The sequence below is a fragment of the Phalangium opilio genome, unplaced genomic scaffold, assembly GCF_054372755.1.
Source record: "Phalangium opilio isolate 3A_F unplaced genomic scaffold, DU_Popi_V2 ptg000391l_1, whole genome shotgun sequence".
NCBI classification, from domain to species: Eukaryota; Metazoa; Arthropoda; class Arachnida; order Opiliones; family Phalangiidae; genus Phalangium; species Phalangium opilio.
Window position 1 is genome coordinate 1583168 of NW_028324235.1, and position 17327 is coordinate 1600494.

Here is a 17327-nt window from a genome sequence, read left to right on the forward strand (position 1 = left end):
CTCATAATCTAAACTTTCTCCCTTATCTTATCTACGAATGACAAGAGTCAAAATTCGCTCGGACTAAAATAATAATATCTACGCGTTTATCAGTTCGATAAACAAGACGCACAAGACCATATTAAATTCCACCGCGCGATTCGAATTTGTGCACACTGCGTATAGGATTTGTCTTATCTTATCGTCTTTCCCCGGCTTTAAAGAAGCTTCGGAATCAAACAAGATGAGTCGGACATATTACAAACCCCGAAAAATTTCGAAAATTTCTTATCTATCCCCCGCTTTGAGCAGTGCAAAAAAACAATATGGTCAAAACCAGATCCTCCAGGCTGGAGGGTCCTCACTAGGCCTATTATACACCTACTAGCGCGTTGAAAACGCGAGGTACCGAAGCCGGAAAGGAAACGCTTTCGCAATTTAGCGATGAAATTAAAAATAAATTAGGCGCGTCAGATATAGGAAGGGCGATGACGGGAAGCGGTTTTAAAAAGAAAAGAAAGAAGTCGAAACTGATTAGTTCGGTCGTGAAGGCCAAGAAGAGAAGGTCAAGTCCTATATATTCCGACATTTTTACGAATAGATCAACGTTAAATACGCGGAATGGCGTTGATTCATCCTAAATCGGGTGTCCTGATGATTTCCGAGTTGGATTTATTCGAGGTACCGCTTACTCAGTCTGGCATAATCGGAGGCGAGTGGATTGAATTTGATCCGGTGTCCAACGTAGACGAAAATGCTACCATAACGTTCGTTATTCCCGGAAATTCCGAAGGTTACATCGATATTTCCAAAACCCTTTTACACGTTCAAGCCAAAATTATCAGAGCCGATGGTGAAGCCATTGATTACACGAAGGAAGTTGTGGGACCGGAAAATTTATTTTTGCACTCGCTCTTTAGCGAAGTGCACGTCTTTATGAACGAGAAATCCGTCACGGCTTCCGCTCAAAATTACGCTCACAAAAGCATGATCCAAACATTGCTAACTTTTGGTGGTCCGGCGAAAACCAGTTTCTTAACGAGTTCTCTCTTCTACAAGGACACGGCGGGTAAATTCGACGACCCCCTCAATAACGATGGATTTAAGTCGAGAAAAGCGATAGCCGCCAATGGCGTAATAGATATGATGGGTGTTGTTCATACGGACATTTGTCAGCAATCGCGGTACCTCCCGAATATGCTGAACCTAAAGTTCAAATTCACCAAAAACCCAAACGAATTTTGTCTTCATACAAATACCGATGTGAAATACAAAGTCAAATTTGAAATGGCGTGTTTGTATATCCGGAAAGTTCATCTAATTAATGAAATATTAATGGCTCATTCCAAGGCCGTAGAGCGCGGGACAATGAAATATACGATTATCCGATCTGAATGCAATTCGTTTTCCATCGCTCAAGGATCCAAAATAACAATTCGAGACAACTTATTTAACGGTCAAAAACCGAAAAAAGTTGTGATTGGCCTGCTCGATCAGAACGCGTATTTAGGGGATTATAAAAAATCTCCCTTCAATTTTCAAAATTTGGGGGTTAATCATATAGCTTGCACGTTGACGGGGTTTCGGTGCCTCACAAACCGTTATCTCCTAGTTTCAAAGACAATCTGTACATTAGATCGTACATTAATCAGTTTCTGCAAACTGGACAATTTAATATCGACGAGGGCAATTTTATTTCAAGAGAAGAGTTTCCCAATGGGAATTGTTTATTTGTTTTCGACTTGACTCCGGACCTCTCTCATTCCATCGAACATTTTCAATTGATAAAGAACGGGAGCGTACGTTTAGAGATAAAATTCGAAAACGCTCTTACCCAGACTGTTTGCGTTATCTACTATAGCGAGTTTCAAAATTTGATTGAAAGAGATAAAAATCGCGCGGTTTTCTTTGATTATTCGAGCTAAGATTATGGATACGCTACAATTAACTGAAATATTGAAGAAAGATTCCGCGACCAAAAATTTCTTTCAAGGTGTCTTTGCGGCTAATAAATTACCTCGTCACGTCACTTCTTTTCCATCGGTTTACGTGGTCAATACGGGGTTAGCAAATACTCCGGGTGAACATTGGACTGTTATTTATTTCTCGAGAAAGAAGAATTGCGAATTCTTCGATAGTTTCGGTTACCCACCGGATTTCTTTCAGTTTAACTATTTTGTCGAGAAAAATAGTTCAACCGTGACTTTCAACTCGAAGCAACTGCAAAACAACACCAGCAAAACGTGCGGGGGTTATTGCGTATATTTTACTTTAAATAGATGTCGAGGAATAAATTTGTACGATATCGTTAGTAAATTTTCCAATAATACAAATATTAATGACCTTATGATTTCCGAATTTATGGAGAAAAAGTTTTCAATAAAATTTTTACCTTAAAACATTTTATTGGTTTTCTTTTTAAATCAATTAATGAAACATTTTTCCAAATTCAATAGAATTACAACAAATATTAGATGCATTTTGATTTAAATACTCAGAAGTAGTTACAATTAAGTATTTACAAAAAAATATTTACAAGTATTTACAATTAACTATTTACAAGTAATAAATAAATAAATAAATAAATAAATAAATAAATAAATAAATAAACAAATAAATAAATAAATAAACAAATAAATAAATAAAATAAAATAATTAAATTATCTCATCCTGCTCCCTTATATCAACGTGACCGTACGCGAGAGTCGAAATACCGTCGGGGAGAATGAAACGCTTGTCATCAGATGGATTCAAACACTGTTTTACTTGACGCACCGAAAAAACTTCGTGTTTGTGACTAGTAATGCGCTTCATTTCCGCCGACGTCCGAGCACGGTTTACGAGGCAATCCCTATAATCTTCGTGCTTCACGCTCTTTTTAATCGTTCTTTTGTCAACGCCCTTAGCGGTTTTTTTCTCAGCTCCGGTGGCACTGATCATTGAGTACATTTTGCTCCTTAAACCGCAAAACTCGGCTATTATCGCGCCATTCATTTCGTCTTTAAAATAGCCGAGTTTCTTTTTGTTGTTGGCGCTGTAAAGGGCGTGACTAGGAGGGTAATCGCTAAAATCATAGTGATTATCAGCGTGAAGCGCGAAATCCGCGTACAGGTCCGGGGTCTCAACGAGATATGTCAGGCTATCTGTAATGAGATAAATTAGTATTAAACTTTGTCGAATCTATTAATAGGAAAAAACACTTCTACCTGTATCCGTGAAAAGTAATTTTGCCTTATCCTTGTATTGCGCTTTGATGATGTCATAATGAAATTTATACATCAAGAGCTTGGATAAATCTAGGACACAGAAGCCTGTATATATGGGACGATTCAGGATGAGATTCTTTTTGGTCATGTGAATCCCCACGAGATCGTTGTGGAAAATGGAAAATTTTTGGAAGGCGGGACTTGAACTTTTCTTAATGGCGCGCTTTTCGGTTTGGACGAGATGGAAATCAATACGATTGCGTAAGTTTTCCATCGTTTTACCAAAAACCTGCAACGAGATATTAGAGTTAGAAAAACGCGCTTACTAGTTATAAAAATTGAGGTTCTCACCGAATTGATTAAGAGTTTGAAAAACGATTTTTCAAACTCGTTAGCGGCCATTTGACGTTTTTGCGTGTTGAACATAATGTACGGTTTTAACCACGGCTCTTGACGAAAGGATAAAATCCTGTGTACATTACCGATTTTCAGTCCCTTTTGTACGTAATATTTCAAGTTTCGGTAATGTACGACGTACTTGATTTTGGGATTAAAGTCGGTGACGAGTTTTGGTAAACTGTCTTTTTCTTTAATCCCAAAATCAGACAGAAGTTCTTTAGTGTACGTCGAGAGCTCGCAGGATTTTATGGCCCTCCTTTCCGGAGCCATGGGGTAACAATTATGTTCAACGTGGAGATTTTCGGGATAGTCCAAGTCCACTTCCAAAATATATCCGATCTCGTGGTCGTCGGGGTGATTTAAAATAGTCGCCTCCGTGAATTCGAGAGAAGGCACCTCCCATCGAAAATTTCGGGTCGATAGGGCGTCGCACATAACCGTACCGTACAAGTTATTGCAATCTAAAAACGGAAGAAAGTATATAGCATGAAAACACTAACGAAACTACATTTTTTTCTACAAATTTGACTTACCAAGGTACGTTATGTACGTGCTCGGTTTTGTCTGGTCATAGGACTCGGACATGTATTTGTTGTTAGCTGTCGCGAGCCTATGACTTATGACGGATACGCCCCCACGAATCCCTTTCTCGATGAACAGGTGCATATCATTGTCCACGAACAGGTCCAATTTCGCATTTGTCATTTTTAAAGCGCATTCCCAGGAAAATCCAGGCAAAGTGTAGGCGTGTGCGCTGTCTAGCTCGTAATACGCCATACAAATTGACCTGAATTCTTGAAACACGTCGGCCAGTAATAAGATATCCGACGTGACGTACAAGTCGTGATAATCTCCGAGAGTACGAATGTTAAATTTCCTCCAAACGTTCTTCGAGTGTTCGTAGTCCAGCTCCGTTACGGACTCGTCGGTCAAGGAATTGTAAAACCCTTCTTTCGAAGGCAATTCCGTCTCGTCGAAGCGTTTGGGGTCGTCCATGTAATCGTAGGGGTAGACTTGTTTCCTGAGTAACAAGTCTACCTCTTCGGGCTGGTACACGGAGTTTAAACATTTGAATTTATCTCGACCGCTCTTGACGAGATTACCGACGAGAGTTTCCAAGGAAGTTGGCAAGAAACGGAAACTGTCCACGAAGCGCAAAGAACCCAGGCCGAAGGAAATGTACGTCTCGGAGTTCGAGGGAATGCACTTAATTTCCGGTCCTTTAATTAACCCTATTCTTTGCATAATAAGGTGCGCGTCGTAACGCGACAGGTTATGTATTACGACCGGAATATGTTGCGGCATTCGGCGCTTCAAATTACATGAATTATGCGCCGCGCCGAGAAATTGACCTACAAAATATGCTAAGTAAATAACTCGGGTATTAAGCTTTAAACATTTACAAAATATATTTACCTGTTAAGTGATCATGATCTCGTACTCTCTTATCGTCGAATGTAAACGGTTCGCCGCAAAGGTAACACGTTCTTGTCGTTAAGAAACCAAGATTCTCCGAGACTGTTAATTGGAGAGGTTTCTCAACGCTCAACTTTTCTTTAATCACCGATTCCTCCGCCATCAACCGGTCTAAAAATTTATCGGTAGCGTCCATTCCCCGATAAGTTACGGGTTTGGACGGCGTACCGTCGGGACCAACCACAACGTAGCTAAATCCGCAAGACACGTGTAAAGCTAACGTTGTGGTAGAAGACAGAGAAGAATCGGGAAAGGCAGTGGTAACTTTGGGCAAAACCGCTTCAAAATCCGCGTAAATAATCCACGGAACCTAAAATATTATATATATTATTATATTGATTGGATTTAAATTATGTAGATTATAAATCCAGGAAAAAAGAAAAGCCTCACCTTTTGCTGCCAATTATATTTTTCAAATTTTAAAATTGGTTTATCGACAGGCATCGATACTTTTTGAGGTCCGTGGATGTTACACTCGACGACGTGTTTCTCGTGGTTTCTTTGCGCATTGCACCCCGCAAACCGATGAAGGCAATAGCGACTATAGTACGAAGTGCAATGACTTTTGGAAAAACCAGTTAGGAGGCGACTTAAACTTTTGATTAAACAAAAATGTTTTTTAGGTCCTTCCGTGAGCAGGAGTAAATCCACTTGACGAGATTCCTCCACTCTGTGGGCGCTGATGTACAATGGGAAAATTTCGTTCGCGGGAACTAAGTCTTCCTCGAAGCCGAATATATTCACCGAGACATTATTGGCTTCTTCGAATTTTTTACTTTGCGCGCGTTCAATTCGAAGGGAAAAGTTATTCCGCAAAGATCTAATTCATTTTCGAAACGCGCGTAATGCCTCGGTAAATTCGACTTTTTTCCCCTAGGCACCGGATGTAAAGCGGCCAACACGCACCACAGAAAGCACTTGTCATCGGTCGTCTTTATGTTCACAAGTGCTTTTTTTCTCGCCAAGTACACCGGAAGTTCTATGAAGGTTCCCCCGACCAAAGGCACGTACGCGATAATATTGATTTGAATAAATAAAATCCTATCTAAAATCCACCCGCTCCCCATATCTTCGAACTCGGTCATCGATTGATCAATTTTCCGAATGCTCGAAGATATTTGCCCCGAAATAGTTTCGGGGCTCATGGTGGTATTTGTAACTGACCGGAAGTAAGGGAAGGTTTCCGCTTCCGCGTCATTTTCACCAAGGGGGCGGGTGAAACGCGCGCGAATGGTCAGGTACCATTTTAGTCCTTTTTTAAATTTTAATTTATTCGCGATAATTTGTTCGATAGATGTTTTATAATAATTTAAAAGTTTCACCGGGTCCGTTTCCACGTCAACGAGAGTCAACCGGCTAGCGGAAACGACGTCTCTCAAAGCCCGCACTTCCTCCCATTGATGGTCATCGGGGCTTACCTCGGGCGATGCAAGACGTTTTGGAGATGACGACTCGCTGTCCGAGGATGATATACGTCGTTTTACTCGGTACACCTCGCGACGTTGAAGGCGCGGACAAAGCGTCCTCCGAATCACCGGGATGCTCATTTAGGACGTGTCGATTTAAATTAGTTTTCCGCGTATATGATTTCGCGCACACACCGCAAACGAACGTATGTTTTTCGTGTACCGATTTTTTATGTCGTTGTAAATTAAATTCCTTTACAAAAGTCGCTGAGCAGATATCACAGGTATACATTTTAATTTAGAGTTTTTAAACACACTAAAAATAAACGCGAGTAAAAAGAAAAGGTCTAGCACTTACAAGATGATGAACAAATATGAAATTTAAAATGCAGAACGTGGTTTTTTATACTCGAGAAATGAAATTCTAGAACATTCCATCGAAAGCGTCTAATCTATTCTTGACTGAAACAGGATGTACCGAGCATAGAAAAAGCCTTATCCACTCTCAGATCAATTCCGGGAAAACAAAAGGACCAATACGACATACACTTTGTCAGATGGTATAAATGAAGCGAAATCATAAACCAATCTTCCAGACAAAATATTTCACAAGATTGATTTCCGGGAAATTTCCATGCGTCATCTGCCTTACTCATCTAAAAACAAAACACTCGAAAATAAATATACGAGAAAAACATATTTCTCAATCACTTTACTACGCGTCTAATTATTCCAGAATACGTTGGATTAATTAACTCCATTCAAGTTCTTTCAATCTCGAAACATCGATTTTATTCCGTAAGTACACTATCACCAAATAGGTTCTTTGTTTCAGTCAAATTGAGTATGAACAAAAATTGAATAACGTCCTCTCCCGTAAAACAAACTCACGCATTGATGTTGAAATGTCGTTGAACTCTTGAAAATAGATCCCGCAAACCGTTGAATGTCACTTATTCCGCGGCTGACGCGATATTCCGTGGTAATTAAAACTTCCAAAATAAATTAAATATTTCTAAAGAGGTTTTCTAGCATATGGTTTAAAATTAGTCGCGTAGTTTGGAACTTCTAGAATTTTCTCATAATCTAAACTTTCTCCCTTATCTTATCTACGAATGACAAGAGTCAAAATTCGCTCGGACTAAAATAATAATATCTACGCGTTTATCAGTTCGATAAACAAGACGCACAAGACCATATTAAATTCCACCGCGCGATTCGAATTCGTGCAAACTGCGTATAGGATTTGTCTTATCTTATCGTCTTTCCCCGGCTTTAAAGGAGCTTCGGAATCAAACAAGATGAAGAAGACATATTCCAAACCCCGAAAAATTTCGAAAATTCCCTATCTATCCTCCCCCTTTGAGCAGTACTAAAAACAATATGGTCAAAACCAGATCCTCCAGGCTGGAGGGTCCTCACTAGGCCTATTATACACCTACTGTTATGGTTATTTTTTATACAAAATAAAGAAGGTAAACGGTAAGACTAATAATATTTCAACTACAGTTTCCCAAAACATCAGCCGCTATTTCCTATTAGCGTTTTTGCATAACACCGCTCTTTTTTTGAATCTCGGTTGTTATTTCGGGAACTCTTGTTACATGGTACACCCTTTCTGAAATTCAAATTTTTCTTTTATTGCAAGAGATAATATTCTATAACTGATTTATTCAAGACATAAAGATCAAAATAAGCAATTGTTTGTATGTGGAAAATTTACCCGGCGAGAAGACTCTCCATACTTATCCTAACGCTTTCCATGTAATGCAGGGATAATTTGTAGTGGATCAATAGCAGGAACACCTTAATAATAATAAAAATAATCTAAGCTTTGCCTACGAAGGGATTTCCACACTAAGCCTGTGGCTTATTTACAGGTGGGTCCCTTTACAATGCATAGAGAGGTGGTGGCTAGCCCCTATGCCACAGCTAACCTACAGCACCCTATACTAACTATTACCGTTAAGCTCTGCAAGTTTTGATGGAAAGGAGAAACCGGTTTAGACCGCGGAGGAAAACTCCTTTTAACAAACGAGGGGGGGACTTGCAAACTCTACGCAGAAGGATTTGTTCCGAGATTTTCAACCGGTGCCACAGTCCGGGATCCTCTTGCTGCGAGGCGAAAGCGCTAACCGCTACGCCACCCCACCGTATATATAGTTGTTTGAACGTTCGCTTTTATGTTTATTCTTTATGCACACTAACAATTCGTTAATGAATTTGGATGGTAACAGTTACACCATAAGATCATAAGGTATGTCACATAAGTTTTTCACTGCTAACTGAGAGGGTGTACCTCATATGAGCAGTTCCCTGTAGGGCAGTTCTCGAAATAGCAACCACGATTCCAAAAAAAAAACCAGCGGAGTTTTTAAAAACTGCTGTTTTAGAAATAGCGGCTGCTGTTTTGGGAAATAGCAGTGTTTGTGTTGAGTTTTGAGAATTTCTTAACAATACAGTTGTATTCGCTGGTTTCAAAAACTACCTTTTTCTGTGATCATTTAATCAGTAATGTGACCTACTAACGGATCGTGTTTATGATTTTTTAAAAGTACATTTAAATATTGTACTATTCTTCAGGCTGTTATCAGTTTACAATAATTTGGCAAAGGCATTTTAAAATTCGAGGATGGTTACTTTATTTCGGAAGTAGATAATTGTAAACAGTTATTTTTTGGAAAGGCATATTATAATTCGAGAAAGGTTATTTTATTTCGGATGAAGATAATTGTAAACAGTAATATTTTGGAAAAGGCATATTATAATTCGAGAAAGGTTATTTATTTTGGAAGTAAATAATTGTAAACAGTAATTTTTTGGAAAAAGCATATTATAATTCGAGAAAGGTTATTTTATTTCGGAAGAAGGTAATTGTAAATATTAATTTTTTTGGAAAAGGCGTAACATTGTTACACCATTTCCTAAATATTACTAACCTAAGTCTAACCGAACGAAACGAAACCTAACTTAACCTGACCTAATACTATTTAGTTGAAATATTCAAGTTTAACCTAACCAAATTATCCATATCTGACCTAATTCTTTTTGAGTTCATATAACCCAGTTGGGCAAGCTTACACCATAATAAACAACTATGGTTTTTCGCACATCTGTTTTCCGCTCTTTAGAGAACTGCTGTAAAGGTACGCCGCGTTAACGAGAACCGCTGTATCGGTAATTGCTGTAATGGGTAAACTGCCATTTCGGAAACCACTATTTAGAGAACTGTTGTTATGAGGACCGCTTTTTTGAAATCCGCTCATAAGGGAACTGCACATGTGAAGGCTTCCCAACTGAGAGCTTGTAATGAAGTGACGTCGGTTAGGAAGGTGGTCTGCAAAACCGAGCATAGTCAATTCTTGCGTCGCTCTCGAACTAGCTCTCAGTAAGTCTCTAACATTACAAAGTACAGGTAGTGTCAATCTTATGGAATATACCTTATAAACTTATATAAACACTAGGGGACCGTTATGCAAGTCGTTTGGTTTAATTCTTGTCAAGGTTGGTTCAATAAGCCTGCCAAAAACGTCATATCCTAGACCCGTTGGTTTATAATTAATTTTAAATTAAAAATCGTTTTAGAGATTTTCAAAATCTATATCTATCTATATCTATATAAATCAAAGTCCTGACTGACTGACTGATAATCAACGTCCAGCCCAAACCGCTTGCCCTAGAAGGCTGAAAATTTGCAGGAACGTTATTCATATGTAGTAGGCGCGTACTAAGAAAGATTTTTCCAATCCGCCGCCATCTTAAAAAATGGCGCCCAGAAATGTAAAAAATATTCTCTATGCAATTAAGTACGCGCGTTTCAACCGATTTCGCAAATATTTAGTACACTGCTTTCCTTTAACCTATAGACGGGCTGATTGCTCTTTTGGGCTCGATTTGTTGCCATCTTTTAAAATGGCGGCCAGAAATTTAAAAACCTTTCTTTATGGAATAATGTCCGCGTGAAAAGTAATAAAAAAATGTTCCGACGGGCTGACGGGCAACGCCGAGTGCCTTCGCTCCTAGGGTGCTGCTGCAAAAAAATTGGTCATCAGTTAAATCTGCCCATTCTTTGTTTCATTTTGATGGAAGTTCTTATTATACGCGAGTGACGCCGCGGGTAACAGCTAGTTTAAAATAAAAGTTCTTCCTAAATATATAAAAACGTCAATAGGTGCAAACACTATTTAAAATTTACTGTCTACATAAACCGGAAACTCTTCCTGGTTGGTTGCTAAGCAAGTGTCTTATAAGTAAGCCTGTGCGAGTACTCGATAGGACTCGAAAGCTCGATCGAGCCTCGAGCCGAGTACTCGGCTCGAGGCTCGATAAGCAACTTTTGAAAGGCTCGACAAGTTTTCGAACCTTGGAAAAAAGCTCGATAAAAGCTCGAGACAAGGCTTAAGGTTATCGACGTTCAGTCAGTGGTCTGTGAGATTCTAGATTACGTTAAAGATCAAGAATTACCATCTAACACAGTCTACTGAATGTTCAGACGCTGCAGTGACTCGCGAAATAGGAAATTATTCTGGTTGGTGCCTTTTTTGTAAGACCACATTTGATTGTCGTAAGTTTTACTTCCACTTTTGGGCAAAGAAAAAAATGAAAAATCATTCTTGAAGTTTTAGTTTTACTTTTATGTATAGAAAAATACGCTTGGTTTGTATTATCAATGCGATTGTCAGTGCGCGTAAGTAATTTCGATTAGTGATAAAAGGATTCGAGTTTAATTATAGTGAAATAAAGGTTTATCTGTTCTATTTACGAATTAATAGGGTTTTTTCTTTACTAAGGCCGGTAATTGAAAGTGTAAAGGAATATAATTTCAAATTAAGAGCTAAAATTGAAAGTTGTTAAGGCTCGCCGTTGAAATTATAGGCTCGATAAAAGCTCGAAACCAGAGTTTGAACACGCAGCTTAAGGCTCGAAGCTCGAAAAGAAACTCGAGGCTCGGCTCGAAGCTCGATAACTGAAAAAAGCAAGGCTCGAGGCTCGGCTCGAACCCAAAAAATCAAGACTCGCACAGCCCTACTTTTAAGAAGATACCACATGATCCAAACACATTTATAGCCGGACATAATGTGTTTTTAACACATATTAATTGTTTCTTAATTCCGCTCCCTTTAAACAGCTATTGCCAAGACAACTCCGAAATGAACCTTGAACCAACGAAAAACTTTCTCGAGGGCCGATAATTTTACCTAGTCATGAATTACTCTAAGGTAATACGAAACTATTCGTACATCTCTGGCAGGATGTATCGTAAAGTTATCCAATATAACAGTTCACACAGAACACTTTGGAATCACAAAGTTATCCAATATAACAGTTCACACAGAACACTTTGGAATCACAAAGATATCCAATTAATTGGTTCACACAGAACACTTTGGAATCACAAAGATATCCAATAGAGTGGTACACACAGAACACCTTGGAATCACAAAGATATCCAATAGAGTGATTCTCACAGAACACTTTGGAATCACAAAGATATCCAATAGAGTGGTTCACAAAGAACACTTTGTACCTGCAAAAGATTCAAAATAAATGGGTACACGAGTAGATGGAAAAGGGGCGTTCACATTCACTTGACGGTGTGACGGTATGACGGTATCGGGTTTCAAAGTCACTCGACGGTATCGCGGACTGGCTTCAATATCACTCGACGGTATCGCAGACGATTTTTTCGTAAAATTCTTATCTCCAAAATTCTCTCTTTTATCTTTCAACCAATTCCTTTACTGATAAGATAGTCTATTGACTTTCCAAAGTTCAGGAATATGTGATATTGTTATAATACATTGATAACTGAGAGTCTTATATACTACAACATTACAGTAATGGCGGCAGACGTGGTACGCTCGGATTCAAACCTTAATATTTATTAATGTCCAATTCAAATCATAACGGTATTGGTTTTTAACGGTGTAACGTATCTTATTTCATACATCTGTTGAGCAAAATGGTTTATTTTAATCATATCAATTTAAATATTCAAGAAGATGTGGACAATATAACACCCCAAAATTATTTATTTACATCCTTATCGGTAAGGAAATTTTGGCGGCAAATTAAAAAAAAATCACGCTTGTTTACATTCAAGTTCACTGACAGATAAACACAATTACAACAACCCCCAATGTCGCAAACTTTAATAAATGATAAGATATGTTGATACGTGCCTTGGGTTGTACATATTGGCAATGGACTTACACTGTGTACTTTCCACATGTCGCAAACTTAAAGTTAAACTACAAGTAAACCCTTTATCGTAAGTTCACTGACAGATAAACATATTTACAAAAATGTCCCAATGCTAAGCCTATTACACTGCGAATACTCTATTTAAATCTCTAAGGGCCATTTGTTTACATTCAAGTTCACTGAGAGATTAACATTATTACAACAACTCCCAATGTCGCAAACTTTAATGAATGATAAGATATGTTGATACGTGCCTCGGGTTGTACACATTGGCAATGGATTTACACAGCGTACTTTCCACGTGTCGCAAACTTTAAGTTAAACTACAAGTAAACCCTTTATCGTAACTAGAGATATTTCAAAATATTAGCTTTACCAATGTGAAATGCAGTTATCTTTCACTCGTGTATAAAAGGTCCGACACCCCAAAGATAAAATCATTCTACAGCTAACCACGCTCTCTCCAAGTGAACTACTCTATACAGCAGGACAACAAACTAAAATGTAAGTACTTTTATTATTATTATTATTATTTTTAACTTTAATATTTAGATGTAAGAGTCTGAAATTATTCCAAGTTTTTTTATTAAGGGCTTAAAATTATAAGTTGTAGTTCTTGAATTTATTAGGAACGAATAGTTATGTTTTAGGAAAATAATAGTTTAAATCTGATGAATTTAACTGAGTTTTCTCCATATTTCTTTTTAGGGACTCTACAAATGTCTTCGAAATATCTTCAACCAAGTCCATCTCCGTTACACCTGACTGCAAGGTTAGACTGGGTTTAACTGACGACTCAACTGGAATCACGTTGACTGAGGAAGAATATTACGAACTCTATGGAATGATGACGCGGAGGAATCAACTTTTTTCTTTGAGGGATCATGTTTAAGACGTATTGAGATGAAAAGGTTCCAAGAGTGGAAGGTCCTAAACATCCGTGAACTCGTGGCTGGTAGTGGGAAGAACTATGGGACACTTTTTCCAACCAAGAAAGGGTTCACCATTGGAGGTGTTCTTTGGGGAAAGCTTCTAGAGAAGCATACGCAAGTGGAAGTGCTTTTAAACGCTGCTAAGCGAGTTACCAAGGTGTTAAATGAAATAGTAATGCAACAACTAACTGATTTTATTAAAAAATCATGTAATGGCTGCATTATATCTCATGGTTCGCAATTACAACATGAGTGTGTTACGATGGGCTGGGTAGAACGTGTAGATAAGCATTATTCTAATGCAGTCGATCATTTGAATATGGAGGAAATTACTAATGTTTTTAATAATACAACTTTCTTAAGTTTGTCCTTCTGTAAAAGGATTATTACTTTGATAATATGCAACTCAAAACTTAGCTTGTAAATAAATTAAATAAATAAAAATCTCACTTGGAAAATACAAAAAACTTGCTATTTTCTTAAACAAATATGTCTCTAGTACAACATTAAGCCTATTTCATTAGTTTAATCTAGATAAAACTAGTTGTAACATAAAGTAAATGATTGATCTTAGGCAAATTTTGATACAAGATAAGATACTAGATTGGTTAAGGAAATCATCAATGATTAGATGCCTAAACCCCAGATTTGCAGTTTAGATAGAATGGCAAATATTAATTGAGAAATTTGAAAACAAACTATTTCCTTGAACAAATATGACTCTAGTACAGCATTAAGCCTATCTAGATAAAAATATTTGAAAGACGAGATGGATCTTAGTTCCTATCTCTAAACCCTTACATCTAGATATGGATACAAGATAAGATGCTAGATATGTTGACTTTGTAGTTAAGACAGATTGGCAAATCCTAATTGAGAAATTTAAAAACAATATTTAACATTCTCAATATATAGTGTGATGAAAAAATTTGTAAATATAGATAGGGGGGGTGAATCTAATCTCTTGGCTCCAGTATTTAAAATGAGTTATCCTACCCTTTGAACTTTACGAAAACTTAAATCAATATTATTTTAAACTCTCAATATAGTTTGATATTGTTAGAGTATGGACTTTGGGTAAAAACAAATAAGACATAGAATATTAGTTTGGATACTATAAATACCGGGTGATTTCATATTCCAAAACCATTAGTCCGACGGCTTCATCCAAGAACTCGTAAGTTTAAATTTAGTTTTATAGTTAGTCTTAGATTTGTCGCGATGGTTATGTGCGATATTGCGGTGCCAAGTTTGCCCAAAAGTGTAGTTTACTTAGGCATAAACGCGAGAAACACGAGAAGGTTTCTTTCAAATGTTCTGATTGCGAGCAAACATTTAGAAGACGCGATATGTTAGTTAATCACCAAGCTAGACATAATAGTACAGGAGCGTCTGACCGGAAAAAACGAACGTCAACCGCGAACCAAGCGTCGTGCGGCTGATGATAGAGTCGTTGTAAAAAGAGCCAAGCTACCTATTTCTGAACCCTCAACGTCCGCTGCGAAAAACTACCCTGATTTCCACGACCTCTCATCGTCTGCCCCGTCCACCGTTACACCGGATACCGACCACGATTTTATGAATACAACGCCGAGCCAACCTGATTATACCTTTCACCCCTAAGTGCCCAAGAAAATGCTGAACTTCATCGGTTAATGGATAGAGAAAATGAACAGAACCAGGATGACCCCATACAATCTTTAAGTACACAAGAAAACGCCGATCTACATCGTTTCATGGATCGTGAAAACGAAGCGAACCTGGATGACTCCATGGGGCTTTTAAGTACCCAAGAAAACTCCAACCTTCATGAATTTATGGACCGGTTCGAGGAAGACCAAGAAGTCGGGCGACAGGATCTCATTATCGAACCACCACAAAACGCACCCATCCCTGACGAGTTAGAGGAGTTAGAAGTCCTAAATCACGCAATTTTCTGCGCTAGGATCACGCCGTCATCGGAAGAATCAGACCCCGAAACCTTTATAAATCGTCACCGTGATACAATTCTAACTTATTTAAAAAATAAGTTAAGTAAGGATCACGGAATCAAGTAGTATATTACTCTTCGCATCCGCTATACTAGGGAGCTGGCGAATCTCGGCCAGGTAGTCGAATTCCTAGCCTACCACAGGAGTCGAACACAGCAAACGCTCTCTGAGGATGTTTTCCCAAGACAGTTAGACGGATGCGTGTTGGCAGTGAAGAATCAAATGGACGAATTCCAGAAGAATGGAAGTGGATGGGTTTTGGATAGAATTATTTTTCTACAAGTGAATATAATCTCGTACTTGCCACTAGCGGGTGGAACATTTATTGAACTGCCCAAGAAACTTGCCCATAAAAGGGCTGTTATAAACATAAAAAACTCTGATAACCGCTGTTTCTTATGGTCCATCCTCGCGCATTTACATCCCGTAGCGGCTAACAACAACGCAGCACGTGTTCTGAAATACGTCGAGTTTGAGGATGAGTTAGATTTAACAGACATAACATTCCCCTTTGAACTCAATGCCGACAAATTGGCGAACTTTGAAATCAAAAATAACCTGTCCATAAACGTTTTCTGCTATGAGAAGGAAATTTTTCCGCGTTATATAAGCTCAAATCGTGTTGAAAAGACCCGTCAAATTGATCTTCTATTAATAACGGAAGGTGAGAAGCGACATTACTGTCTTATTCGGAGTTTAAGTGACTTCACAAAACATCACCCCGCGACACACTATTGTCGTTACTGTCTACATCGCTTTTCCGGTCCCAACTCCGAAGACCAGAGGGATACGCATGTAGTTGACTGCAGTATCCACGGACCGCAAAAGATTTTGATGTCAACAAAGGAGCCAGTACTTGAGTTCAAAAATTACGGATGGCGTGAAAAGGTATGTCATATGCTAAATTAATTCATAGAGTAGTTAAATTTGGTTATAGCCGTGATTTTAAAACCCCGCATTTTTTAATCAATATTTCCAGATTAAGTACGTAATCTTTGCGGATTTTGAAGCGATTTTACCGAAAATCCTTACGTGTATACCGGATTCCAAGCTCTCATCAACAACGCAGCTAACAAGTCACATGGCCTGTGGATTTAGCTACGTAGTCGTGGGACCGGACGGGAAGCCATCTAAACCAGTAACTTATCGCGGTAAAGACGCCGCGGATAAATTTCTCGAGCAGCTACTGGTTGAGCAGGAAGTCATAACCGAAAAACTAAAAGTGATAGCCCCAATGAATCTAACGAGTTTGGAGGCGAAGGACTTTAAATCTGCTTTAAATTGCTATATTTGCGACGGTCCTTTTACGTGGGACAACTGCAAAGTGCGCGATCACGACCATTCAAGTGGTGCATATCGGGGTGCGGCACATAATATATGCAATTTAAAGCTTAGGACCCCAAAGTTCGTCCCCGTGTTCTTACATAACCTTTCCCGCTATGACGCTCATCTGATTATGGAGAAAATCGGTCTCGTAAAGGATCAGGACATAAAATGTATACCCTCAAACTCTGAAACATACATTTCATTCAGTTTGGGTAACCTACGATTTCTGGACACTGTTCGGTTTATGCCCGCGTCTCTCGAGAAACGGAGGCGTTGATAAATTTGCTTGTATGAAGGAGATTTACACACCTGAGGAGGTTAAACTCCTGTTACGTAAACAAGTTTACCCCTATGATTATATGGATAATATGAAAAAGTTTGACGAAGTGAAACTCCCTCATCAAGACG

The 17327-nt window shown here is 38.5% G+C and overlaps 3 protein-coding genes across 3 annotated transcripts; 1 reads left to right on the plus strand and 2 right to left on the minus strand.

Annotated features, from left to right (window-relative positions):
- Window positions 1–600: 600 nt before the first annotated feature.
- LOC149594076 (uncharacterized protein F54H12.2-like) lies at window positions 601–2376 on the plus strand. The gene is made up of 3 exons (XM_089861622.1): window positions 601–1481; window positions 1544–1778; window positions 1906–2376. The coding sequence occupies exons 1-3, from the start codon at window positions 601–603 to the stop codon at window positions 2374–2376; spliced, it is 1587 nt and encodes a 528-aa protein (XP_089717748.1).
- Window positions 2365–5504, minus strand: LOC149594077 (uncharacterized). Its single transcript, XM_089861623.1, has 6 exons — window positions 5451–5504; window positions 5001–5370; window positions 4118–4936; window positions 3537–4045; window positions 3186–3474; window positions 2365–3122 (listed from the first exon to the last, which is right to left on the minus strand). Exons 1-6 carry the CDS (start codon window positions 5502–5504, stop codon window positions 2635–2637), a joined length of 2529 nt encoding a protein of 842 aa, XP_089717749.1. The 3' UTR covers window positions 2365–2634.
- Window positions 5323–6929, minus strand: LOC149594078 (uncharacterized). The gene is made up of 2 exons (XM_089861572.1): window positions 5451–6929; window positions 5323–5370 (listed from the first exon to the last, which is right to left on the minus strand). The coding sequence occupies exon 1, from the start codon at window positions 6605–6607 to the stop codon at window positions 5801–5803; it is 807 nt and encodes a 268-aa protein (XP_089717698.1). The 5' UTR covers window positions 6608–6929; the 3' UTR covers window positions 5323–5370; window positions 5451–5800.
- Between the last annotated feature and the right edge of the window lie 10398 nt (window positions 6930–17327).